Source organism: Bactrocera tryoni, chromosome 1 (assembly GCF_016617805.1).
Source record: "Bactrocera tryoni isolate S06 chromosome 1, CSIRO_BtryS06_freeze2, whole genome shotgun sequence".
In the NCBI taxonomy this organism is placed as follows: domain Eukaryota; kingdom Metazoa; phylum Arthropoda; class Insecta; order Diptera; family Tephritidae; genus Bactrocera; species Bactrocera tryoni.
In genome coordinates, this window is record NC_052499.1 from 75569922 (window position 1) to 75597201 (window position 27280).

Consider the following 27280-nt stretch of genomic DNA (forward strand, 5'->3'; position numbering starts at 1 on the left):
CGCTGGTTGTTGAGTGAAGTTGAGTGACAAAAAAAATTTTTATGGGTGGTGATTTCTATTTTCTTTAATGAAAAAACTGTAATAAATAGTTGTGATAATTGAAACAAAATTTTTATTTTTTATTAATTCGATATTTATTTAACTAGTCAAGTTTAGGCATATAATTTCGCTCTTTACCCATTTTAGATACATACATTTTTGTTCGCTACATACATAAACTAAATTATTCTAATTACTAGTTTAGTTATAATTACATGCATTCTTGTTTATTATACAACTAAAAAATTAACGGTTTTTACAAATTTTTATTATTTTATAAATATTTTTGAACCATTCTATTTTTTCTAATATCGAAGTTTAGGGAGTTTAATATAAATTTTGGCAGTTCAAATACAGTTATTTAAAAAATAAATTTCTGAAAGATGAATTTTGATGAATATAATCGGAATATATCGGAAATAGTAGTTTATAAAAAACAGAATTTTGTGGTTCAAGATTGAAAATAACTGCAACAAATATTATGAAAAACACGGCTTAACAAAATTTTTATGTAGGTACAATACGTTTGAAATTTGAAGAAAATGTTGCCTAACATTTCCATCTTATATCAAAATTTAAGCATAAATAACATTTCGCATATTGCTGCAATATGTTGCTAATTACATTTTCGCTTATTGTAATAAATTCTCATTTTCAACATACGAACTGTAATAGGCTTTGCAGCATTTGTTTTAGCAACATGTTGCTGAGAATTCATGGGACTTATTCAAAAACCGCCAATTTCAATAGATATAATTTGATGGAAATAATTATGAAAAGTTTAGAATTGGTGTGCAACATTTGTTTCAGCAACATGTTTCTGAGAATTCCTTAGGCTTGCTCAAATACCGCAAATTTGAAAAGCTATAATTTGATGGAAATAATTGACAAGTTTAGAATTGGCGTGCAACATTTCTTTCAGCAACATGTTGCTGAAAATTCGTTGGGCTTGTACAAATACCGCACATTTTAATAGATATAATTTGATGGTAATAATTATGTCAAGTTTATAATTGGCGTGCGAAATTTGTTTCAGCAACATGTTGCTGAGAATTTTTAAAATGCCTTGCTTGGCAATGCTTGTTAAAATACCGCATATTTCAATAGATATATTTAGATGGAAATAATTGACAAGTTTAGAATTGGCGTGCAACATTTGTTTCAGCAACATGTTGCTGAGAATTCATTAGGCTTGCTCAAATACCGCAAATTTGAAGATACATACATAATTTAATGGAAATAATTATCACAAGTTTCGACTTGGCGTGCAACATGTTGCTGGCAACATTATTGCATATAGTTAAGTATGGTTATTGAACATTGTTGCTGCTTTTCGAGTTTTTGTATTCTTCTCCGTTTAAAATGGTTACCTTATGATTTTTACAGAAAAATAGTTGTGTTTATAGAAAAAGATTTAATGAAGTTTCCATTTTCTGTGTTTCAGCAATTCTAAATATAGTTAACTAATATAAAATAATAAGTTACTAGAGTTTTGTCTATAATAAGTTTTGATAATAAAAATTATTTATTTTAATCTTTAAACTTGCGTAATTTTAATTTTGCTCTACCACAACAATAATAACAAGCGAATGAGATTGTTGCCGTATTAGTCGAAATATACTTGAAATAGTTGTTTGCACTGCAAAAGACAAAAGTCTTTTAAACAGATACTTTATGCAGCTACAACAACAACATTATTAACATTCAGAAAATATTTAAAATTTTATAAAGCTGTTTGCATTCTATAATTGTTTCTTCTTCATACAGTTTCATTAAACCTTTTTAGAAACATATTTTTCTATTCAAAAATTTCCTACAACAACTAAACATTTCATGCGTAAAGTATCCACTTGTCCACACAAATTTTAATGCTCAATATTATGCCTACACTTTTCACGCTTTCTAACAACTAATGACTTTAAAAAATATATTTCCACCTAAAACATATTTCTCATACGCGAAACAGTAATCATTACATTCAACAGCAGCATTTTTGAAGTACTAATCTATTAATATACATGTATACATACATAAAACTTGAAAAATTTGCATACCTAATATGTATTTATAGTGGTATTTACAAGCTTAGGCTACTTAATTACTATATTACATACATACATTTGCAGTGGAAAAGCTAATTTTAGTTTACCTTATGTTGAGCTTAACTAGGGTTGATTACTTAATGGCAACATTTCGTTACATACAAACAAACAAGTGTGTGTATAATAAATCGCAACATATTTTCGTTCGAAAAATGAAAATTTTCTTTTAAAATTTCTACAAACTGAAGCTTTGTATGTAGTGGCAGCTAAGTAATGCAATTATTTAACATTACACATACATTTTATATTTTTATTATACAGTACTTATGAGTCAAGGTATTTAGTTGATTTTCCTAAACTATTTCAGTTTGGCATTGTGTGGGTTATTGTTATTATTATTGTTCGTTTTTTCTACACAAATGAGCCGCCTCAAATGAGAGAGCGCAGAGAGAAGTTAGCAGGTTTTTAGTGCCTAAAATGCGCCTTACAGCAGAGAAATTGTTATTTTTTATAATTTTGTATAATTTTATATTCTCCTTTATAATTTAGCCTTCTTATTCGATTTTATCTTCTCTCCAACTGCTCATAAGTGTTTACTACTTTTAAGTTTTTTTGTCGCAAATATTCGTTGGTTTTCAAAATCTTCTAATTTTACAGCTCCGTTGTCGTCTCAACCTCTGAACGATCTAAATCATTTAAATAAGAAAAACCTAACTGTCCATAATCACGCTTGCCGAAAGTGACATTTTCATTGGTGGTACTTATGTGGCTCAGGTCCCCATTGGAGCTGAAAGGAAGGCAAATAAATATTAATAAAAGTAAAATATAAAACCAAAAACAAGTACACTGAGTACTTACTGTAAATAAAGCAAAGAAACATAAAATCAGCAATATATGCCATAACAAAAATATGTAATATAAAAAACGACAATATATTCTATAACAGAAATAAAACAAAAAACGTTGCCTACATTTTGGCGTCGCCCTATAAAGAAGTGAAAGAGTCAAATATAAATTATGTATGAATGTACATACATATTTTTGTGTGTAATATGTTAGTCTTCTCACTTCTCACTTCAAAATTCGAAATTTTTTTTAATATAAAATTTGGTGGCAACGCCAAAAATTTTATGTTAATTATTTTTGTATGGTGTTCAATTTAAAACTGCACATTTATACCGAATTTTTGCAAAATTTTTTAAAAATATTATTTAGAATAAAAATTAGGTGGCAACTCTTTTATTAACTATATTTAAACAAAAGCCTTTAAAAATACTGCGAAATTCCAAAAAAAATGTGATAATTTAAATAATTTGCAATTATTTGAAACTGCATATTTATACCGAATTTTGCAAAATTTTCGAAAAATATTAGTTCGGTAACCAATTAGGTGGCAACTCTTGTATTAACATTATTGTATTAAATCTTATTTTAAATTTTGATAAATTTTAGTCTTCTCACTGTAAAATACCAAGAAGTTGTTAACTTAAATAATTTGAAATTAGGTGGCAACGCCACACATTTTTATACTTATTCTTTTTGAATGATGCTCATTTAAAGACTGCATATTTACACCGAATTTTTGCAAAATTTTTGTAAACTATTATTTAAGAAACGAATAAAGTGGCAACTCTTGTATTAACAATACTTAAACGCAAGCCCTTAAAAATATTGTGTTAAATCTTATTTTAAATTTTGTTAAATGTTAGTCTGCAAAATTCCAAAAATTTGTTAATTTAAATAATTTGAAATTAGGTGGCAACGCCACACATTTCTATGTTAATTCATTTTGGTCATTTAAAAACTGCATATTTATGTCAAAGTTTTGCATAATTTTCGAAAATTATTAGTTAGAAAACCAATTAGGTGGCAACTCTTTTTTTGACAATACTTGAACAAAAGACTTTAAAAATATTTTGTTACATTTTATTTTAAATGTTGATAAATGTGTGTCTGCTCACTGCAAAATTCCAAAATTTGTTAATTTAAATAATTGAAATTAGGTGGCTACGTCATACATTTTTATGCTTATTCTTTTTGTATGATGCTTATTTAAAAATTGCATACATATTAAACCGAATTTGTGCAAAATTTTCTAAAAATATTAGTTTGGTAACCAAGGTGGCAACCTTTAAAATATCAAACTATTTTAAATCTGAATTCCCAACTTAATATACTTTTTTTTATGACTTATAGTTTTTGATAGGTGCCAACGCCACAAACTTGACTCGAAACTCTATGCCATAAAATAAGACTTAAGCTATAAAAATATTGAGATATATTATACTTTAAGAAGCGCCTTCTATCTATATTTAAAGCAAAAGAGAACTGAGTCGGTTATCTCCTGCGAACCCTGATCATTATTAACAACTTTCAACCCCTAGGGTTAATACAGACAACTTACCGTTGAAAGAGCGGGTTCGTTATGGGCACGTCCGCATAGCCGCGACTGTTGAGGTGATGATGCTGATGATTGTTGCGTCCCAGCGTGTTTGTCATCAACTCACCAACATTCCCGCTACCATCAGCAGCGCCGCCATTCAAGCTATTCAGACCATTTGGCCCGCCAAATGTATTTCCCCGTCGACCCATTGTGCTGTAGCTATTGTTCTGAAGATTCGCCAGATTATTGCGACTCACAGCGTCGAGCTTGTAGCCACCGTTCTGATAGTGGGTGGCGCCATTTTGATGCTTGAGACGACCCAGCGTCAAAGTGCCGGGCAGCGTGCCATTTGCGGCCGCCGCTAGCGGGTTTGCATTGTTGCGCGCATTCATTTCCAGCGTGCGGTTAAATGTGTTCTGGCGATTATTCATGCCGTTCATGTTGTTGTTATTATTGTTATTGCTGTTATTATGCGCCATATTATTCAGATTATTGTTATTGTTATTGCGACGCAAAGTGGTAATTGTGGCGGTCGTTGCATCCGAATGCGATGGACTCGCCTGACCGCCGCTCGTGCCGTTCTCTTTGTGCGTAATGTAGCTGACGTTGTCCAGCGAGAAGGCATGATTCTTGGCGCTGAAGTCCAACTGGAGATCATCATCGCCATCTGGTGGCACAGCCATGGCCAACACTTGTGTCTCATACTCTTTCATGTTGGCTACGGCGTCGCCGGAGTTGGCCGCTTGCGAGTTTACAATTACCGGGTCGTAGCGCGTGGGGCTGGGCGCGGCGTATTGGCGCATGCGCTGTTTGAAGTTTTTGTACCTAACATGGGAAGAGAAAAGGAAACATTTTAATTGCAGACATTAAATTACATTCACTACAACTCACTTTGACCACGAGATGCAAATATAGATGATGCCGATGGTGCCGAGTATGAGTATGATTATCGAGATGGCGATTAGCGTGTAGGGGAATACGTCATCGTTGATTGCTATAGCTGCTTTAACCTGGAATGAAACATTAAATGCAATTTAATAAAGGCCTACAATCAATTTCAACCGCTACTTACCCTGGTCACTTGCTGCTTCATCTCAATGGGTGCATATATACCCTCGGCGGTCGCATGCGCCACACCAGAAGCGGCAAAGTTGAGCTCAGCGCGTGCTGTCGGCTCCAGTAACGCCTCACGCACCGTGGTATCATTGCGCGGAAGTATCTGCTCTGTCTTGGGATCGATCAAGTAGAACCAGACATCCGTTGCGGCGGGGTTTTCAACGATCGTGCCATTCTCTGTTAAAATTTTACGATTACTGAAGCGCTCTATACCGCTTATGAGCCCATTGGTCTTCTCTTCCAGCAGCTCTTCCAAAGCGCTGTAGTGATTGCGTATCTCATTTGGCGCCGAATCGGAGAAGACCAAAGACATGCGATGCTGATCGGTTATCTGATTGATCACAATACGCGCGCGTGTGTGATGCGAACCCAGCTCTTGACCGTCATTATCGCGCGCTTCCACATAGAACATCATGGGGAACGTCGCACCGTCCTGGAAGAGTTTTGCCGTGCGCAGGATGCCGGTATCTTCAGTCATGACGAAGTAGGTTGTGGGCTGTGAGTGAAGAGAGAGAGGAAGAAAGAGAATTCATGGTAGTTGTTGCTTAAAGTTATTATTAAAGTTACTCACCAAATTCTCATCGCTGATTACATTGTCCTCTTCATCGTAAATCTTGTAACGTATCATGCCGTATTTACCGGAATCACGATCGGTGGCGCGTACTTGCAGGATCGGTGTGTCGATGTCCACTTCGGGAGCCACCACCGCGTAGAAAGTGTCTTTACGTGTGGGGTGCGCACGATTGAAAATAAACTCGGGCGCATTGTCGTTTTCATCCTGCACAATTATTTTCACCGTAGCCATGCTTCTTTGCGGATTCACGAAGTATTTGTGGGAAATGAGGCGTATGCTCAACGAGTAGGCGGTGGTGTTCTCAAAATCGAGATGCTTTATCAATTTTACACCACAACCGTGATCTTCGGTCATTATATCGAAGTAGTCCATATCATTGCCGTTGATTATTTCGCATTTAAAGCTTGGTGTGCCGTCGCGCGACTTCTTTGAATTAATTACTTGTATCACTTTAATCGTTGCATTTATGCCGGTAGTCTCTGGTACACCGGTAGTATAACTGTCGTCGCTGAAAGCCAAACCTATGCTCTCTGGACTCATTATGGCACCGTCATTCAGTTTACCCTCCATCGTATTGCTCTCGTTCGGATCGATCAACAGATGTCGTACGAACACCGGCAAAGTGGCTACGGAACTCAGCTGCGGTTCACCCATATCGTAAGCGCGTATATCCACCTGATACTCGGTGTCCTCCTCCTTGCGCAAATCATCTCTTATACGCACGGTACCCGAATCGGCATCCACTTGGAAATACTTTAATGCCTTGCCACGTCCGACCATCTCGTAGCGCACCACATTGCCAGGCGAAGAGCCATCACCATCTATAGCCGCCATTGTTGCTATACGCGTACCGATCGATTGATCGTCGTTAACCGTAACAGGTTCTGGTACAGCCGCAAAGACCGGACGCACATCGTTGCGATCGTCAACTTCGATAAAAATGCGTATCGTGTCACCGGGTCCATCGCCATCATTCTCAATTGTGCCAACAATAAGTTCATGCTGCTTCTTCTTCTCATAATCCAGCCCAGTGGTGGTGCGTATTTCACCTGTTTGTGGCGATACCTTGAAGAGATCAGACGCACCTTTGCGTAGCACGTAAGTGATCTGTTGTACCGTATCCGGATCGAAAGCTTGTACGGTTGCTACCAAGTAGTCGGCCTCATTTTCGGGCACATGCACATCAATGCGTGCATCCGTAAACTTCGGCACCTCATCGGGCAGATCACGCACCTGCACTGTAACGCTTGCCGTACCGAGACGCGCATCTGGCGCCCCATCCTTGGCGGTCACCACGAAGCGGTACTCTTTCTGACGCTCATAATCCAAAGGCGCGGCGGTCCGTATCTCACCCGACTTACCGTCGATGGCGAAGGGTATGTCTTGTGGCACGGAGTAAGTGATCTCAGCGTTGATACCCTCATCGGCATCTGTAGCATGTACAATGCCCACAAAAGCATCCTTCTGTCCCTCATCCACTTCGAATACGTATGGTAGTGTGGACTCATCGAACTCGGGGTTTTTGTCATTGATATCGGTCACTTTGATATTCACCGTGGCACTGCTCGATAGACCGCCATTATCTTCGGCTAACACAGTAAGTTGATAGCGTGTGAGACTTTCACGATCTAATTTGCGTATCACCATAATGACACCACTTTCTTGACCTACAGCGAATTGGCGCAAATCGTTGCCCGAAACGATAGAGTACACCACCGGATCATTCTCAGGATCTTCGGCATGCACTACCGTTACGGTGGAATTGATCTCAGCACCTTCGCTAACTTGCACCTCATAAATGGGCTTGACGAACTTTGGCGGTTTCGTATTCGGTCCCGGTGTTACGGCGATTTCGACAATAGCTTGGGAAGAAAGCCCACCATTATCTGTTGCCTGCACTGTTATGCTATACTGTTCGCCTGCCAATAAGCGGCCTCTCGTCTCTATCTCACCGGTCTTCTCGTCGATGTGGAACTTCTGCTGTCCGTTATTGGATACATGATAGATAGAATATGTGATTATGGCATTTTCGCCTTCATCATTGTCCGTGGCAATCACCTTAGTGACATTGCGTTGACCATCACCGGCGGTAATCGTGATTGGTGGCACCATTGCGAGCTTGGGCGGATTGTCATTCACATCGCGCAGATGTACAGTAAGGCTGAGCGGCGCACTGGCTGCATTTGTGCGGGGTTCACGTGCAACCACTTGGAATTTGTAGCGTCCGGGCGCTGGTGGATCACGATCCAAGCCCTCCTCATTGACAATCAAAATACCGTCGTTTGTAACGTTAAAAGATGGCGTTGTTAGCTCGTAAATATAGTCGGGTTTGGGATCATTTTCACCCAAATCGGCGTCCGTGGTTTTAAAAGAGATTGGACGACCATTTGCGTCAACAACACGTGTACCGATGGGCGAATTCTCGTCCACATAGCCGTCAATATCGCTTGCACTTATAACTGGTGGATTGGCATCGACGGGCTTCACATTGATCGTCAACTTGGCGGTGGTGAAGCGTTTTGCCATTGACACTTCCTCGGCTTTCACGATAATATCATATTTTTTGGCGGTCGACGTGTCCACCGCTTTGATCTGCTTCAACACGCCCGTCTGCTCATCAATCTCAAAGTAATCTGCATAATTGTTTGGCATGCCGCTGGCGAAGGAGTAATGTATTGGCGAACTGATCGTGTCCAAGTCAACGGCCTGTATGCGTTCTGGCGTAACGGTGAGCACACCTTGCAGCGACCCGGCCGGCACCGAGGCGGAGTACTCGGGATTGATGCAGGCGCCATCGAGTAGCACACAGCCGCGATAAATAAACGATGGATCCTGGTCGTCCGAATCGGCTACGTTCACCGTCAGCGTGGTAGTCGACGATAGGCGCTCCGAAACGTTGCGTGCGCGGTCCTACAATGATGGAAAAAATATATGTATGAATGCGTGTAAATTAGCGCCTTTTAATCGCAATTAATGTCAAACGCGGCGACACAAACTTGTAAATAGTAATAAGTGCACAATTAAAATGTAAATGCCACGTTCGTTTCGCAAATGGAATTTGTCGCTAAATAACCGTCACTTTATGACCATAAAATAACCTGTCGCGCAGACAATATAATTAAGCAGTTTAGCTGCGCGGCTCGTCGCCGCGTCGCCGCCTAGGCCATGCTGGAGAGCGGGTGTAGTCTCTCTAATGCTTTCTGTTTTTATTCTATTTTTACTAGTTATTGTTGTTGTAGTGCAGCGCGCGTACTTGTCTTTTGCCGTGCACGGGCAAATGCAATTTAAATAATTGCGCGCATGCGCAATGCTATAAATTTAGTTTTGCCGCTTGCTGGTTATGGCTGCGCGTCGCTAGAATGGCACCTTTTGACCATGGCAACGCGCGGTGGGGCTGCTTAGTCGGCGCATTGAAACCCAACCGAACAGGCCACCAACCAGCAGCCAATAGTGGCCGCCAGTGGCGCGTCTAATCAATACCTGTCGTGGCCATTTGCAGCGTGCGCTCGCTTGCTTAAGCTGGTTCATTTAATTTTATTTGCTGTTGTCGTTGCCAAACGAGATCCTAGCCATTTTATGTGTAGATTTGGTTTTTGACTGCGTTAATTGAATGCGATTTTTCAAGCTTAGTGATGCTAAATTGTCTGTTTTTACGCATAAGAATTAAATTTTACTTAGTAATTGGCTTTAAGGTGAAGTTATGTTGACACTGAGTTTGGGCAAGGAAATTTCTTAAAGTGATTTTTATGTTTGAATTTATGTTTGAGATGCAAACTTTACATTATGTCGAGAGACTGAGAGTGTGGTTCGCCAAACCGGAGATATGGATCTTTGTAAAGACTATGCCATTATTTCTCGGTTCTATCTATCAAACTTTATGAAAAGAGTATGTTCGATTGAATATGGTGAGGAAGCATATTGAAAGGAAATAATCATTTATCTGAAGCAAATTGTATGTGTGAGTGAATGCAAGCTAACCAGCTTTGAAATCAAAAATCCAAATACTTCTAACAAGGGATAGAGAAAAAGAAAACAGTTGTATATACTGTGAACAAAAAATAGTAAATTAAAAAGTCTGATTTGAATTTCGGGCGAAAATCCATTCGTCGGAATATTTCTCTTTTAGGTTGGTATGACTGTCAGTGACAGACGGCAATCAACATCAATTGATGATCAGCATGTCAATAAAATAAAATAATTGGTGCTTGAGAATCGACGATTAACAGACAGAAATTTTACTAGCATCGTTAACAATTCGGAAGGATCGGTCAAAAACATTATGAAAGATCATTTGGGTCTAAGAAAAATGAAAGCACGAAAAACATTAAGCATTAACGTCTGTGCTTTCCGACTACAAGGAAGTCACGAAACGTGCTACTGGCGATGAGTCTTGACTCTATGACCTGAAAACAGACGATCAATCAGCCGAATATCGTGGTAAAGGTGAACCGAAGCGGAAAAACCCATTTAAAAGCAAGTCAAAATTTAAGGTTTTGTTGACATTTTTTCGATTAACGAGGTGTGGTGCACTCCGAATTCCTTTCGACCAGCCAAACTGTCAACAAGAAATACTATTTTAGTGTCATACGTCATTTGTGCTAAGGTATTCGTAAAAATATGCTGGAATTATGAGCCGAAAACGCTTAGTTTTTGCACCACGATAATGCACCGTCGCATACTGCATTGATTTTTCGTGAGTTTTCGGAAAAATTTTCAACCAATATCGTGTCGCAACCACCGTATTCGACTGGCTTAGCTTTAGATTGGAAAATACGTTGGCGCGCGTGATTGGGGTCAAAGGAGATTTCTTTCAGAGGGAGTTTTCAAATTATGAACGAAGTCTTATAATTTTTTGCTCATAGTAGAGAGAGTAAAAGAGATGTAATTGAGAGAAAATTCACTTATTTTGGTGACTTAGATTAGAACTAACATATACCATAAAGACGGATGGATTAATAATCAGCAAAATCTTATAAAATAAATCAAATTTTTAAAATTTTCTGAGTGAACTAAGAAAAACGCTTTTAAGGGTGATTGTGAGCTTTAGTTTAGTTTCAGAAAATCTCGCTTTAATTATTATATTATTACTAGAAATTAAGAATATCAGGGCATATAGATCCTCTTACTAGTTACTAATATGAAGATATGGATTCTAATTTAATTTTTGCTGTTAATACTGTTTTATAAATTGTTTAATGAATAGTCTTGGCAAGAAAGCTGTAGCAATAGCTCCCGCCATGTGTAAAGCTGAGTCTATTTTTGGTTTATTTCTCATATTGTTGAACTATGCCGCAAAATCCGTAGAATTTCGTAAACAATTGCTCCTTGAGCTTAGAATGACCAGTGCAAAAGGCAATAGTGAGCTTGTCCCTTCGGAGGTTGATTACATATTTTAACCTTTTAAGGTTGTAACCACCCATTAGCAACTTGGCATGGCGCATGCTTTGAAGTTGTCGCCACTATACCTCCCTTTTCACTCCTTCATGCTTGCGGAGCAGGTCTTTTATGATATAGGGATCAACGGCAGTGAAATGTTCGGGTTCTACCATGCTGCTGCGGAGCGGGCGAGCTGATCAGCCAGTTAATTCCCGGCTATAAATGACTTTTTAACCGTTCTATACACTCCTGCACCAAAAGCGATTTGATCTGGTACGCAGAGATCGTTTTGAATATTGCTTGACTGTCGCTGAGTATAACAGTGAAACAAATTTTTGAGACCGACTCACTATAGCATATACCTGTCTTACAAGCATACCGATCAGAATTAAATCAAGTTTTTGTATCGAATCTTTTTGAGACCAAAATAGACTGCAGTGTATTTCTGAAATTTCAATCATCCAAATAGAATTGGTGGAATCGAAGTTAATATTTTTTCTTTTTTCTTATATATAGCGGCTATGGAAAATTATTCCAAGTAAAATTTTCTGATTTGCTATAAAGTGACTTAACATCTTCAGTGAAACCTTCTTTATAGACGTATTTTTTATCAGAATTTTTCTTCAATGTAAAATTGCATTAGTCATCGAATCAAAAGCGTTAGTCACCCTGAGAGGAGAGTCCTCACATAAAAATTTAATACCCCAACTTCAAAAAATACAAACACAACAAAGTTATTTCACAAGTATTACCTAAGCTGAGTCGAAATGCGAGATTAGTGCCACAGTTTAGGCGCCTTAAATGAATTAACTCGCAAAGAAAGCTAAAATAATATGCTTTTCCATTATGAAATACTAACACACACATGCACACACAGTTACAGCCAATGAAAGCGAATTTCCTGGCATAAGCTGACATCAATTGCGTAATTCTCACCCATAACCTCAAATTCGCGCCATTTTTGGCTTGCAATTTGACAGCTGAACAAATGGCATACATGTGTATATGTATGTGTATATGCACATACTCGGATACATTTTATGTTTTATAGCATTCCTTATGCGCAGTGAAAATAACTGTCATCTGTACATGGACTAGCGGTAACACACACACACACACACCTAACTTCAAATGTTACCTAATCAAGTTAATTTAGGAAAATATGTGTGTGTGTGAGTGTGTGTACGATTCGCGGGCGTCAGAGGGCAAGCTTATGTGTTAGCTATACTTCTTTTCTCTTATTGTTGCTGTTGTTGTTTGTGACATGCGGAAATTGTCGTCATGCGAATAATGCGCACTTTGACTCTTGAGTGCATTGTGGTTGACATTTAGTGTTGCTGTAGACAATTATTTATACTTTTTGTTGTTGCTTTTTCTTTACATCACCAAAACGTGGCAGAAACTATGTAATTCTGGAGATTACAAGAAAGGTAAAAAAATATAAATTACTACAAGAAACGAATACATATGCATAAACCGTTATGTGCGCACCTACACGAACATATGCTCACGTGCATTAATGATATTTAATCCCACGACATTAATCAATTTTCAAAGCACATTTTGAGAATTCTCCATTTTCAATAAAAATTCCAATTTTTCTTTTGCAATTTCGAGCTTTCGATTTTCATGGCGGCTAATTCGATTTGTGCGCTGCTGCGCGCTGTCTTAATATCCGTTACTTCTTTGCAATCACTTTATTTTTTTCGAAATTCGCTATGTTGTGGCTTAGGCTTGCAAGCCAAGCGTTTGCTGCTTTGCGCGCACGTAAATTCATTACAACCCGCATGTTGCTAAAATTGCAAATGAATGGATTAGCGTTGGCTTCTTGTTGTTGTTGCTATGGTTCATGTAAATTTCCACACTATTTGCCACACCGTGTGTGTTGTTGGTTGCGTTGGATTATGTAAAACATTCATCAATGCATTAATCGCATGCGAGCGCAGCTTGAGAATGATTTGCCAAGCAAAAATATTTCCGAATCAAAAGACTTCAGGCACGAACCCGTTTTTGGTTATTTGGTTGTTTGATTTTTTGAGTGCTACTTGCCGATTAGGTTGGTTTTTGTTTTCATATATTAAAGTTATGGTAGAAAATTTTGGTTTAGTGGTAATATAATTGCATAATCTATTCAGAAATTGATTTCGCAATGAAGCTTTTGCTAAAATTATTTGAGATATACTAAATGTTGATTCAATTTGGTTTGTTTGGCTAAATATGATTATGGCTGTTTTATTTTCCAACAATTCATGACTTTTAGAATTTTTTTTCATAATTTTTATATTTTATAAGAACTATTAGTTTTAGCTTCCAGGCTTTACACAAAAGTGAAGTAAAGTAAATCTAAAATCAAAAATTTATATATTTTTTAATCGTGGAAAATTTCTATTTCCACAAAGCCCAATACTATACAGTATCAGTGAATATTTCATAAAGTAGCATTACCTCATCGAAGATGATCTGCTTTGAAGAATACAGTCATCCATTTCAGACCAGGCAACTAAATATCGGTATTTCAAATATAAACATAAAGATAAAAAACTATTTAAAATGGCATAAAATCTCTTTTTAGTTCTTAATAAAATTTTATTTCCAGTAAACATTTTTTAAAATTAATTTTAAGAGAAATTTTTTTAATATGTGGCATGATAAAAGCGTTTCCCATTCACAGTAACATGCCGTCCTTGATCATCACGGAAGAAGAACGGCACAATGACGCCGTCGGCCCAAAAACCGCAGCAATATGTAATTTTTTCGAGGTGTAATTGAGACTCTTGGAGTACATGTGAATTTCTGTCGGACCAATAACACATATTTTGCTTATTGACGAAGCAATTCAGCTAGAATTGAGCCTCATCGCTGAAGATGATTTTTCGATGACAATCAGGATCATTTTCAAGTTATTGCTCAACCCATATCAGGAGCATAAGTACGACTATTCTGGTGGTCAAGAAGCTGCTGTTCTTGCGTCAAATTGATCTTGTAAGGATGTGGGCAAAAATCGCCACAATGTCGTCACAGAAATGACCAACGCTTGAGAACGACGTGTGAAAGACTGATTTGGATCATCCTCAATTGATGCGATAGCGACAGCAATATTCTTGATACTACGGACACTTTTTTATCTCACTGACATGTAAACATTTTGTACTGTGCTTATGGATTCAAATTTTTCTAATAGACGCTCAAGACGATTATGAGGACCACAAATTGGACGTAGCGCTCTAAAAGTTGAGGCCATTGACTCCGAATTTCGGTAGGTAAATTTGAATAATTACGGCTGGTCGTTAGATCGTATATCTTTCTGCGATGACATGGCAAACCTTACTGAAGAGAAGTGTCAAAAAAGCGGGAAAAAATATGTCATCGCTTGTTGTCCCTATCAGTGTACTTTTGTAGCGTCCCTGAAAAACCCTTTAAATGTCAAATGTCCAAAAATTGTTTAAATCCAACAAAAACTCTTCAAGTCCCCGGAGCCTAAACGTTTGGACCCCAGTATCTATAGCTGACTTTTGACCGAAAATATCGATCAATGTGTGGGATATGCAATTGAAATTTAGACAGAATCCTATACCTGACTATGTATCAATATGGATTGAATTGGGTCAATTCTTCCCTGAGGTAGTAGTATACCTAATTATATAAATGTTTCTGAACTTCCGGGTAACTTTATACCGCATATATCGGCTAATATGTGGGTTATGTCAATGAAAGTTACAGATCGTGTTTTACTCATAACAGTATATCTTTGTAAATTTGTAGATATTTATATATATATTATTCCGAAAAAAAAAATAAAATAATAATATAAAAGCTAGAGAGAGCTGACTTCACTATTCGAAGAAATATCTCAGTAAACCATATTTATATTGAATAATAGCATTATTCATATATATTTAAAGGATGCCATATCCTATATTACTATTGGAGTTCGAGGTGAGTATGATATTAGTTAGGAACAAAGCGAATATAAGAGAAAGGAAGAAAATAACAAAAACATAAAAATTAAATTCAATAAATAAGAATAATGTTTTTTTAAAGATTCAAAATTTTTGAGAAAGTTTTTTGCAAAACCATGAAAAATAGAACCTTTATCTCTAAACCTTTTATGAGTGGGCCCTACAATATAAGTAGCTTTTAAGCTCGTTATTAAAAAAAGGAGGAAAAAAAAATATAACACATAAATCAATAAAAAATTTGCTCCTCGAACATCTTAACAGATAATTGCGTAGAAAACAATTATAAAATAAACTCAGCACTCATAATTTTTGGTTCACCTAATGGCACTGTCATTAGTAAAATTTCAATTATGTTCCATTTCATTAAGTTAAATCTCAATAGCGCCTTACAACAACACAATACTTGAGTAAACGTTCACATTTATGGCTAAATGTGTTGTTTAATTTACAAACAAAACTCATTTTGGCAAATAGTAATTTAGCTGCCAACAGAAGTAAAAAAAAATTCATAAGAACATATTTAAGTGTAAAAAGTTAAAATTTACAAAAGGCAAGCCAAAGAACAAATTCTATGAAAAATCACTTCACACTTATAATAAAAATATATGTGTATGTGTGTGTAATCATCATCTGCGCGTGCATTTCACACAATTGAAAGCCATCCAACACGCATTTGTCAGCATTACCTTAATGATGCTGCCGCGCTCCATTGTGGCTGTCACTATATGTGGCTCTGCAGATTGGACAGGCCGCTTCATTATGGACCTAGCAATCATTTGCGCTTTTGAAAGCTCTAATAAATGAGCTTGTGGCGTATAGACAGGTGGCGGATGTGGCATTTATTGATTTATAGTCATATATACTTATATGTATGTATATATGTTTATTTATTTATATAAACGCGTGAGGTGTTCTCATGTTTGCATTGTATTGTTTTAATTTTTGAAATCTTTTATCGCATTTAATGCCTTTTCTGTAAGACATGTATTTGTCGTGTGTGTATTGCTTTCTTTGTTCACTGCCACACAAGTTTGTGTCTTAAGTCTTTAGAATTTTGCGCTTGACTTGTTTAATGGACACGCGAAACGTGTTGTGTGTTGGTGTTATTGTAATAAGAATTGTTTATTAAATGTTTTTAATATAATTTCATAACGGTTTAAGAACTGGTGAATCAGGTTTTTTGATTTCTTTCTATATAGATAGCAACCATTGACGGCGGATGGAGCATTAAACATGTTAAGTAGGCAGTTGAGTGTAGAGCTTGAGTGCCCGTTTTTACCATGGCTGCCATTCCGGTTATAATATTAAGTCAAATTTCGCATTAGTTGCAAAATGTTTCAATTAGATGAGCATCAATTTATGCGTTTGCTGCAAAAAAATTCTTAGTTTTTATGTCAAAAGGAGGTGACTTCGGTTGGCTACAAATTTCTCTAAATTAGACTGTCACAGATTTTTAATTATTTGAAATACAAAAATACAAATTTTAAGGCGATAAATGTTCGTCATACTGCTCTTGTTGCATACAAAAAAAAATTATAAACGGAACAAAAAATAATATTTTTATCCAAATCAATGAAGATTGACACTTATTTTATGATTTTGGGCTTAAAATTTTTTTTTTTAATTATTCAATGTTCATTAACACTGACGTAGTCACTAGATTCAAAAGTTATTGTTAGTCAAAATCTAGTTGTCCACTGCTCAAGAAAATAAATGGAAATGAAATTTAACGCATTTCGAGCGAAAATTTGAAGTTTTTGTTAAGTTTTAAAAACATTTATAAATAATGCAATGCTTAAATAATCGCATAAAATGCAAAACCACGTATCTTAAAAAGCACCGAAGTTGAGTTTTTTATTGTTTATAATTCACTGTATCATATTATATATGTATTGATGTAAAATTTTGAGCTTCCGCTACCATATACATATAAAAAATTTATAACCAATATATAACCAATTTATAAGCAATTTGTAACCTTTATCTCTAAACCTTTTATGAGTGGGCCCTACAATATACGTAGCTTTTAAACTCGTTATTAAAAAAAAGGAGGAAAAAAATATAACACACAAATCAATAAAAAATTTACTCCTCGAACATCTTAACAAATAATTGCGTAGAAAAATTTTGTAGGCGAAACTCAAGTTAAGCTTCAATATGAGTTTCTATTAAATCGTTTTTCCTTCGCCTTTAAACGTATGAAAACTGATCTTACGTTATTTTGCATTTTAGGTGACGAAATACACCGCTGTCAACATTCTCCAAAATGTTATATAATATGTGATGCCATAACAATTTTTTGTTTTTTTTTTTGACATTTTGAATAGAATAATGAAATGCAGTTATATATTTTTTAAATTTGACAAAATATTAAAAAAAAACAAAAGTAAAAAAAAGCTTAAAATATTTCATACTAAATATATTAAAAATAACTGTATTTAAATTGCCGTGAATCATTACTCTGAGAGTAAATTGACTGAAAATATATTCTAAGCTAAAAAATTTCGATTTTTTTCTTAATTTTGGTTGAATATTCAATAATAATTGCAGAATCATAAGACTCTCATTACGCAAATAATAAAATTACTACATAAATTCCAAATTAAATTTTTTATTCACTGTAATAAAATTTATAAATTCTTGGCTTTGTTAAATATATATAATAATAAACCAAAATAAATTTTAAAACTTATTCAATTGGCAATTTTTAATTTTGAAATATACAACTAACTCTAGCATTTATTGATATCAATAAATATTTTGCTAATAACACAATTAACAATAATTGGCTTTGTAAGCGGTTTAAGAAACATATATTAACGCCATAAATACATTTTAACTGCAAAATAATTGCTTTGCGTACAAGTCAGCCCAATCGGTTCTTTAATTAACACCCCACGAATGGCACAAGTGTTAACTATGGACACCCACGACTTGCTTGTTGGCTGAATTGCAACATAAAAGCAACAAAGAAAAACAGATTTTTTATATGTTTTATTCTTTAGTTTTCCTACTTCATGCGCACGACGCGTTTGCGTTTCTAATTAACACGCAAAATCCGCCTATATAAAAGCAACAACGCGCAAACGCCGTTAACACGCCAACGCACGCATTACAGCATTAATAAATACACAGTTACGCGCGCAAAAATTTTCGCAAATCACAAATATTAAATGGCAGCAGGAAAAATGAAGAAAAAATAAATATTTTTAATATTTTTGAGCATAGCGAAAAATTGCGATTTCAATTTAGTAGGCAGGCAGGCGGCTGCTAAATATTTTTGCCAGATAAATTTGCATTTTTCAGCAGGTGTTGCGGAAAATTATTCATATGGTATGCCACATGTGGCAAGCACACGAAAATATTTACCGCCTATTCGCATGCCATTTAAGGCAGATTTCTTAATTTCGCGTTGGAGATATGAGTACAATGCGCGTGAACACACACACATTTATACATATGCATATATAGTATATTCATATTTTTTTTTTTATAAAAACTGGTCGTCCCACTATCTCGGAAGTGGGTGTGCATAAATAACGCCAGATGCGTTTGCCGATAGTGACTTTGTTGCGGCTGTTGTTTGTTGTTGCATTTTATCGCTGCTTGATTTTACGACAGCGATTGCATGCTGCGGCAACACTTTGTGGCGATTTCGCAATTAAAATTCTTTGTAAATATTTTTTGTTGTTGCTGTAAATTTTCTGGTAAAACAGGTTAAGTAACTGCGATTTTGTGCTCTTTTCTGCATTAATAAAAATAATTTCGTAATAGGTTTTTGTAATGCCATGAAAAGCATATCTGCATTATCGCAGCGAGAAGTGCATGAGTTTGCTGCTTGGAGTATGTATACAGCCATACATACACATACACACATGCATAGATAAATATGTAAATGTGTTTGCTACACAGCAGTAGTCTTCGAAATCAATTAGCTTGAGTTGGTAGATAATAAAATATAACAATTAATAATATTCCCTCCACATATACACATATATCTATTATATAAACAAACATATGTACATACAGATATTCTTAGCAAATTGAAAAAGAGCTCACTAGATTAATAGGTTATGAGCACCATATTTAGACTAAGAATATAATAAATTACGGACGGCCTTAATTTTGCTTTAGATATTTATAAGCAAAATTTAATGATTAACATTAAAAAGTTAAAATTGTACTTTTTTTTAAGATTTTTTTTAGAATTACTTTTTATTATTATATTTTTTTCTATTATTAGAAGATAATCTTCAAAAAATATGTTTTTAGCTTCTTAATCTTTACCACTAAATTTAACAGCGTTTGGTTTTCTAACTATGGCCAGCCTTCAGTTAATTTCAGCTAAGGTACTATATTGTGTTGTGTTCTTTGGCAATTTATTATGTTGATGGTCTTTCATGAGTTCAGTAAATGATGTAATGATGACTACAAATAAATATTAAGACTTTTCAGAAAATCTCACCGAAGTCTGTTCATACGAAATAGAAATTAACGAAGCTAATATTTCAACTTCATAAAATTAATGTGTTTCATACTGTGTGCAACGGGTGGTATGAGTAACTTTTGAATGTACGAGGTGCTTTCCAAAGTAAACAGGACTCAGAATTTTAAAATAATATACTTTAGTGAATGTTTGCTATTTTTTAGTAAATTTTGTATGCAAAAATTTCCGACAACTACGTGTGCTCCGGAGCTGAGCATAATTTTGCATCTTTGTTTCTTTGGAAGTCGATTTTGGGATAAAAAATTTTATTAGTATTAAAAAATTGGATTTATAATTTAATGTGAATATCATTACACGTATTTTTGAATTATTATACAATATTTTTCGACCAATAGTGTATTATTCCTCGTTTTGACATTTTCATTTAGTATTTTACTCCCACAACACATTATATTGGTTCTCATACACCCTTCATCATGTGTATTAGCTAAACTACCAGTAAAATTGAGCTTTTATATAAAAGATGAAACGTTTTCAAGTAATAACCTGCTATCAAGTAATAGTTAGAGCTTCGCGCTACAACCATGTCCGATACAACTGCGATTGCATTTTCCGACCAACAAAAATATATATATTTTCCAATAAGCGATCATCATTCGGAAGGCTATTACAAAGATTTTAGTTTATTTCTACTACGAAAAGCTTAAAATTTGCTGAACCTTGAAATATCTCGAAATTCATTCTATACTTTAGCAAGTATATAGGCGAAAAAATACTAATAGTATTTTTTCATCGACATTTCCTCAGTGCGTTGTGATCGAACATTTAGATAGCGCCGCTGGTTGCTCTAAGAAATAGAACTAATAACAAATAAAGAGATGTAAGAAAAATTGGGAATGAACAAAATTTTCAAAAGATATTTCATTACATATAATCTAAGATCAGTCCCATAATATGCAGAAAAAAAAATTAGATAAGAGATAAACAAAAATAAACACTACTACACTACAAATAGGCGCGATGGTTGTGCACATTCTATAATGATCAACATAGACAAAAAGTGTGAAGTAATGTAAAACAAATACTCAGCTTTACCATATTCAGTTAATGATATGGTTTTTTACCAAAATAAGTGACACACGCGACAACAAAACACAATTGCAGAAATTTGAAAAATTTCTTCAACTTCAATGTTAGATCACTAAAAAAGTGACAAAAATTGAAGTTTATTGCAACTCACCTAAAAACACTTCGCAAATGCCGTAACTTGTTTGGCTACATTTCGTACTGCCCCAATTTGAGGCAAAAGATTTCAATATGAAAATCGCAAAATAATGATTAAGCTCCAATAAAGCAAAGAAATCATACATTAGACTAAAAACATTACAGGAAAAGCACCGTAGACGCTTGAAACGTAGTATAAAGACAACACAAGAATCAATTGCAGCGAAATAATCTTGCCAAAACCCAACGAAGTATTCACGCGCAACGGCAGCAATAATAAAAAATGGTTGTTGTTGCTGTTATTGGCAATACCGACAAGAAGAAAAATCTGATCAATAAATTTATGAGCAAAAATAAAAAAAAAAGTTGAAGAAAATCACAAAATATTGCGCAGTTCGCTCGCAAAAGGGACCATTCCACGGCTGACAGGCGGTCGAGGTGGCAAACGAGACCCAACGGAAAGCAGATTATGAAAATCCGCCAAGAATTTTCTTGTTTTTCGCTCATATTTTGTACGTGTGGCATGTTGCGCAAAAATATGCGCCATGCCACACAAAGTAGGAGTACCTGCTGCAATGCGCGAGCAAATTTTTTGTGTGTGTGCGGTGCACGTACACGGTGTTATGATTGCAACATGACCCACAGAAAAACCTGATGAGTGCCGCAATGTGGGATAGAAGGTGGTGGCATTGCGCTGTTGCAAGCGTCTTTCTATATGTATGCAAACGCTGGCTGGCTGTTGCTCGGTGTTTGGTGCTTGGCGCTGTTGTGATGGTGATGGCGATGACGCTGCTGTTGATTAGCGTGAACTACTCAAGTAGCCGTGCAACCTAGCCATACAGCAGCGCTGGAAACAAAAGTGCCAGCTCGGCAAATGGTGTTGCACACCCGCTGGCTAAGCGTTGCGCGACGAAGCGTCAAAGTGGACACTATCGACACGCTGTGTGTCTTGTTGTTGGCGTCGCGGCGTTCAAGCTGCTCGAGGCGAAGATATTGGATCGCTGCCGCGCTGACTGCCAGGTTGGACGCTTTGCCGCGCGAATGCTGTTGGCGCGTCGTTTGGCAAGTTGCAACTTGCAAATTGGCGTGTGGCAGGCAGTGAACTATTTCACTACTTATTCTTTGGTTTTTTTTTATTTAATTTTTGGTCTGCCGGTACTTGACAGAGTTTTACTTATTTAAGTTTAATGAAGTCGCAAAGCGTTTCGGAGCAGATCGTATCAGCTTGCCACTTGCTACTGGCGCTTTTGCGAATTGTGAAATGTTTATGCAACAATTTTGCAGATTATTATGTAAGTGCTACTCATGTGCCGCGGCGTTGCATTAAACGAACGCATGTGTGGTCCATTAGTACACGAAAAGGTGATTCAAAAATGTAAGCATGAAAATTGTTCGCAGCAAAATAACATAAAACAGAAATCAGCTTACAATTTGAACGGTGAAAATATGCAAGCGACCAACAATCAGACATTTTGACAAAGCTACGAGGACCACCGCGCTCCATAAGCAACAACGACAATAATTTCGTGCCAAAAATTTACAAAAAACGGCTGTGAATTTTGTTTGCCCTTCGCAAATGTTGCAGCACAGCTAAGGCAGCTAAGCAGCAGTTGGCTGTGGGCAGCAACAAGTAGTCTCAACAACCTGACTTCATGCCACAAAAATGCCATTGCACTTCAAGCATGCAAACAACAAAGTTTATAAACAAATAAAGAATTATGAAACAAAAAATCAATAATATTGTTGTAGTACAATACATGTCCGCCTCTTTTGTTAAGCGTTTTTCATTGTCTTACAGTTTGTTGTTGCTTTAGTTATCCCTCGCATTGTTTAGTACTCTGCTGGATTAACTATAAAAGGAAATACATACCTACAACTTCAAAAATGTAGCAACAAAAAATCGCACTCGTAACAACAACTTCAGCTTCAGCGGCAGCAAGAGAAGTAGCAGCACGTGAATCAAATCAGAAATTGTTGAACATGAAAATTGGAGTCACAGGTCAGAGCGGACACAATGGCTGGTACACCTGGTAGGCATGACAAACATATCGAAGCGACGACGAGTATGTGGAAAAATAAAACCACAAAAATGCTGTATTTGGAATATTTTGTCAAGAAAATACAAACAAATACACTGTGCCTAATATCAAAATAACGGGTGGCGCAAAAGTCAGAAGATGATCAGAAGATGTTATAAATTTTGCAATTGGCCTCTAATGTCAGTTCTGTAGTAAACACATGCGAAATACACGTAAATAAACAATTGTACGCTACACTGCGTGCCACAACCGATATGCTGAAGAATGCATTTCACGGGCGCCTAATCTCCCGTTTCGGCGATATGTACTGGTCAGCAAGATCGCCTGATTTGACCGCTCCAGACTTCTTTTTATAGGGCTTTTTGAAGCCTCAGACTTTTGCAGCTCTTAAAGACAATATCCGTCCAGAATGTGAGTACCTATCCCCGGAAGTTCTGGCCAAAGTGATGGAAAATGCCATAAAAAAGGCTCAAATGGCAATCAACGGTGGCGGCGGCCATTTACCTGATATCATATTCTCGGCTTGATGTGAAAAAATTTAAAAGACCAAATAAAAATAATCCACAAGCAGAATCAAAGTTTTTAATTTTTTAAAAAAGTTTTTCATTTTCCAAAAAACATCGGAAGGTAATTTTTGCGCCATCTGTTATATTTATGCATACCTTTTTAATATTTTAATATCCAATAGGAGGTGCACACAAGAGTCTAAGATGATAGCAGAGAACGTATAAATAATAATAAATTTACGTTCTCTGGTGATAGTTTCAATATCGTTCTAAATATTGATAGAATTTGGTTTAGGATTCGTATAAGAAAAAAATGTGCATACCTTTAGGCAGAGTTTCGACATTTTAGTTAGGACACACACCTAATACTGAGAAAGTAAGATTATCGAATATAAGGTTTTAGTAGAAATTCAAGGGTAACGAAATAGTAGGGTGAATAAGCACGAAACTACTTTCCTCTATACTCAATACGACCTTTATGGGTTTACATTTTTTCTTTAATTATATTAATACATCTTGTCATGTATACCCGCAATTTATTTTTCTATAAAACTAAATGAAAAGCAAATGAGAATATTGAATGTTGATCGAACTGAATATTGAATAGAACAAAACTTCGCCTCAATTCGCTTACTCCTTTACTTAGGTTAGGTTAGATGGCTGTTTATAGAGAGATCGAACGTGGACTGCTTTGTGTAGTCCTTTGTGAAGCCGTAGAAGAAAAGAACTCCTGTGGTCGAACTTATAAATCAGGAAAACACTTAGTGGCCAAAACAAATCTGCACAGGTGTCTAATTTCCACACCCGAAAGTTCGGTGGCAGATCGGAGACAGTCAATAATGAAGTGCTGAGTTGTTTCCTACTCCTCTTCTTCCAAACAGCTTCTGTAGATGGCGCCTGGCCAAGCTTCTGCGAAGCCCAGTTATCTAATAGTAGAATAAAAGAGGATACGAGAGCACCAAGCCGCCCCCAATCCTTCGATGGCGGTTCTAGAGAGTCTTTCCTTGCTAACTCATCAGCTTTACAATTTTGTGCGATTATGCTGTGGTCTGTGCGCGCTGAAAATGAGTTCACGGCTAGTATCGCTGCTCTGCTATCTGAGTGGATGGTCACTTCTTTGAAGGAGAACCTTCAGCAACCTTCCCCAATGCTTTGATCCATCAGTAAAGAAGCCCACGGCCCCTTTCCTCCATCAAAAAGGAGAATCCAGAGTTCGGTTTGGCGACTCCATGAACCAAGTGATCCAGTATGAAGCCAAAGTGTGTGACGATATCCGAGTGGTCTGATTCGTGTTCTTTTAAGCCGAGAGAGTCTGATAGCGAATTTCGCAGCCGCACACCCTCCGACTATGTCTACGGACAGTATGTGCAAGATGGTGTTAAGCGCCATTGTTTGAGTGGGCCTTAGTGCACCACACATGCTGATGAGCGCCACCCGTTGAACGCTTTCAAGTTTCTTTGCAAGTGTGGTTTTTTCCAGAGCTCTCTACTATATACTATACATATAATAACATAACATTATAAGCTTGATTATGGTGTCGTATAGCCACCATACGACCACTTTTTAATTCCAATATAAATATTTAAACATATAAAAATCATTCGAAAATTCCCATCTCTCTTTTTTCTTATAGACTTACTCCCCTTGAATATGTGAAAACATTACAAATATTCTTATGAAACCACTGTGCAACGAATTGTACACACAATCGATAGTGTTTGTACGTGTATACGCCGAGTATCGATTGAATATTAAATCAAACTCGTTTTAGAATTAGCAGCACTTGTAAATTAAGACCACAATCTATCATACAAGAAAATATAAGATACAGTTAGCGCGAATAAAGTTGCCTATTACTCATCACAGCGGCACAAACTTATGAGCAACGGCACAAAATTGTTCAAACAACACAACTGTAAAAATATAAATACACACATATGCCCACATCGATATCCAATAGTCAATATTTATAGATGGAAAAACCGAAAAGCCATGCAAGCATACATTTATTGACAAATTGACAGCCTGAGAGATTGGTTTATCGGAAATTTGGCACGCTACAGCCCACTTGGCCCGAGCGCTGAAGTGCGATGCAAAACCCACACATGAAATTTGACATTTTCCTTTGTGTCGCGCCGTAGTTGTTGTGTATTTTACTGGCGTTAAAGATAGAAAATACGCAGCTTTCTGTGCCCCTCCTACCCAAAATTTGGCATTTACATGGACATGCTGTAATGCACGTTGATGTTGGAGTTCATGACATGCCCACAGCATCACATTATCAACATCAGCAGCAAAACAAAATACAAAGAAAAATATAGTGGCAACACAATCATTAACGGCAACACCAAGCAGCCAACACGCTTGAGCACTCGCTGAGTTGTTCAATTTCTCAGGCCTTTCACGGCGCCTGCGATTTTGACGCTTGACGTTCTACGCTCGATGCTTTGGTAAATAATGGCAAATGGTTTTCAAATGGCTCTCAATTATGCCGTCATTAAAACAAATAATGATAGTCACTCGGCAGCGTCAGTTCGAACGGATAATGGGCTAATGCAGGGTTGTCAATGTGTGTACATGTGTTTTGCATGTCGTTGCTCTTTTGTTTTAGTATTTTTGTTGGTTTGTCGCTTCGCGTATTTGGTAGTTCAATTACCTTTTATGCCGCTGGGCCAACACGCATTTGCACTAATGAAGCGTAATTTGTTTGCATTTTTCGAGGCAAGCAAAAGTCGTAACCATATTTTCATACATATGTATGTATTGAAATGAGTTGAAGTACAATAATTGAGTCTTCTTCGAGAAAAGTTAATTTGAGCATAAATTTTAAGCGTGTATAATTTTTTTGGGGGCTTGTAATCACATTGACGACATTACGAGTTTTTGAGAGAAAGGTTCTGTGGAAGATATATGTTCTTTTGCGAAATGCAATGACGAATATCGCAGTCGATGATCCAATGAACTATACGAGATATACAACGATATTGACATAGTTCAGCGAATGGAGAGACAGCAGCTACGCTGGCTAGGTCATGCCATCCGGATAAATGAAAACACTCCAAATCTGAGAGTATTCGATGCAGTACCCGCCAGGGGAAGCAGAGGAAAGACAAGAGCTTGGAAATTTCAATTGGCCGCAAACAACGAAAAGGAAAAACGACGAGCGGGTTCTAACGGCGTAAGGAGTGTCTACTGCAAGATTTAGAGTGATCAAAAGCATTTGAACTCGCATCGAGAAATCAATCCTCGAAAAGTGTTTTGCTAAGTTCGAACGAGATGAAATGAGTACCGAGGACGATGCAGTGGACGCCCTAAAGAGACTGTTACAGACGAAAACACCCAAAAAGTTTCCTAATATTGGATATATTGTGAACGAATGTTTTGGGTCTTTTACATGTGCAAAATGTGTCACAATGCAACAAAAACAAAAACGAATTGAGGATACTGAGGCGTGCTCAAAGCTCTTTAATCGTAACAAAACCGAATTTTCGCGTCGATATGTAACAATGGATGAGACATGGCTCCTTTTGAAAAAGAAGAAAGCGCTAATTCATCAAGACAACGCACAAATCAAT

The 27280-nt window shown here is 36.5% G+C and overlaps 1 protein-coding gene across 1 annotated transcript in view; it reads right to left on the minus strand.

Moving 5' to 3' along the window:
- Positions 1-450: 450 nt before the first annotated feature.
- LOC120777560 (cadherin-99C) overlaps positions 451-27280 on the minus strand; it is a 70688-nt gene continuing 43858 nt past the window's right edge. Inside the window, exons 6-10 of the mRNA XM_040108956.1 lie at positions 6152-9064; positions 5537-6076; positions 5356-5474; positions 4486-5289; positions 451-2868 (exon numbers count right to left, since the gene is read on the minus strand). Coding sequence (XP_039964890.1) covers positions 2733-2868; positions 4486-5289; positions 5356-5474; positions 5537-6076; positions 6152-9064 — 4512 coding nt within the window. The 3' untranslated portion in view covers positions 451-2732. The remainder of the gene's footprint in view (positions 2869-4485; positions 5290-5355; positions 5475-5536; positions 6077-6151; positions 9065-27280) is intronic.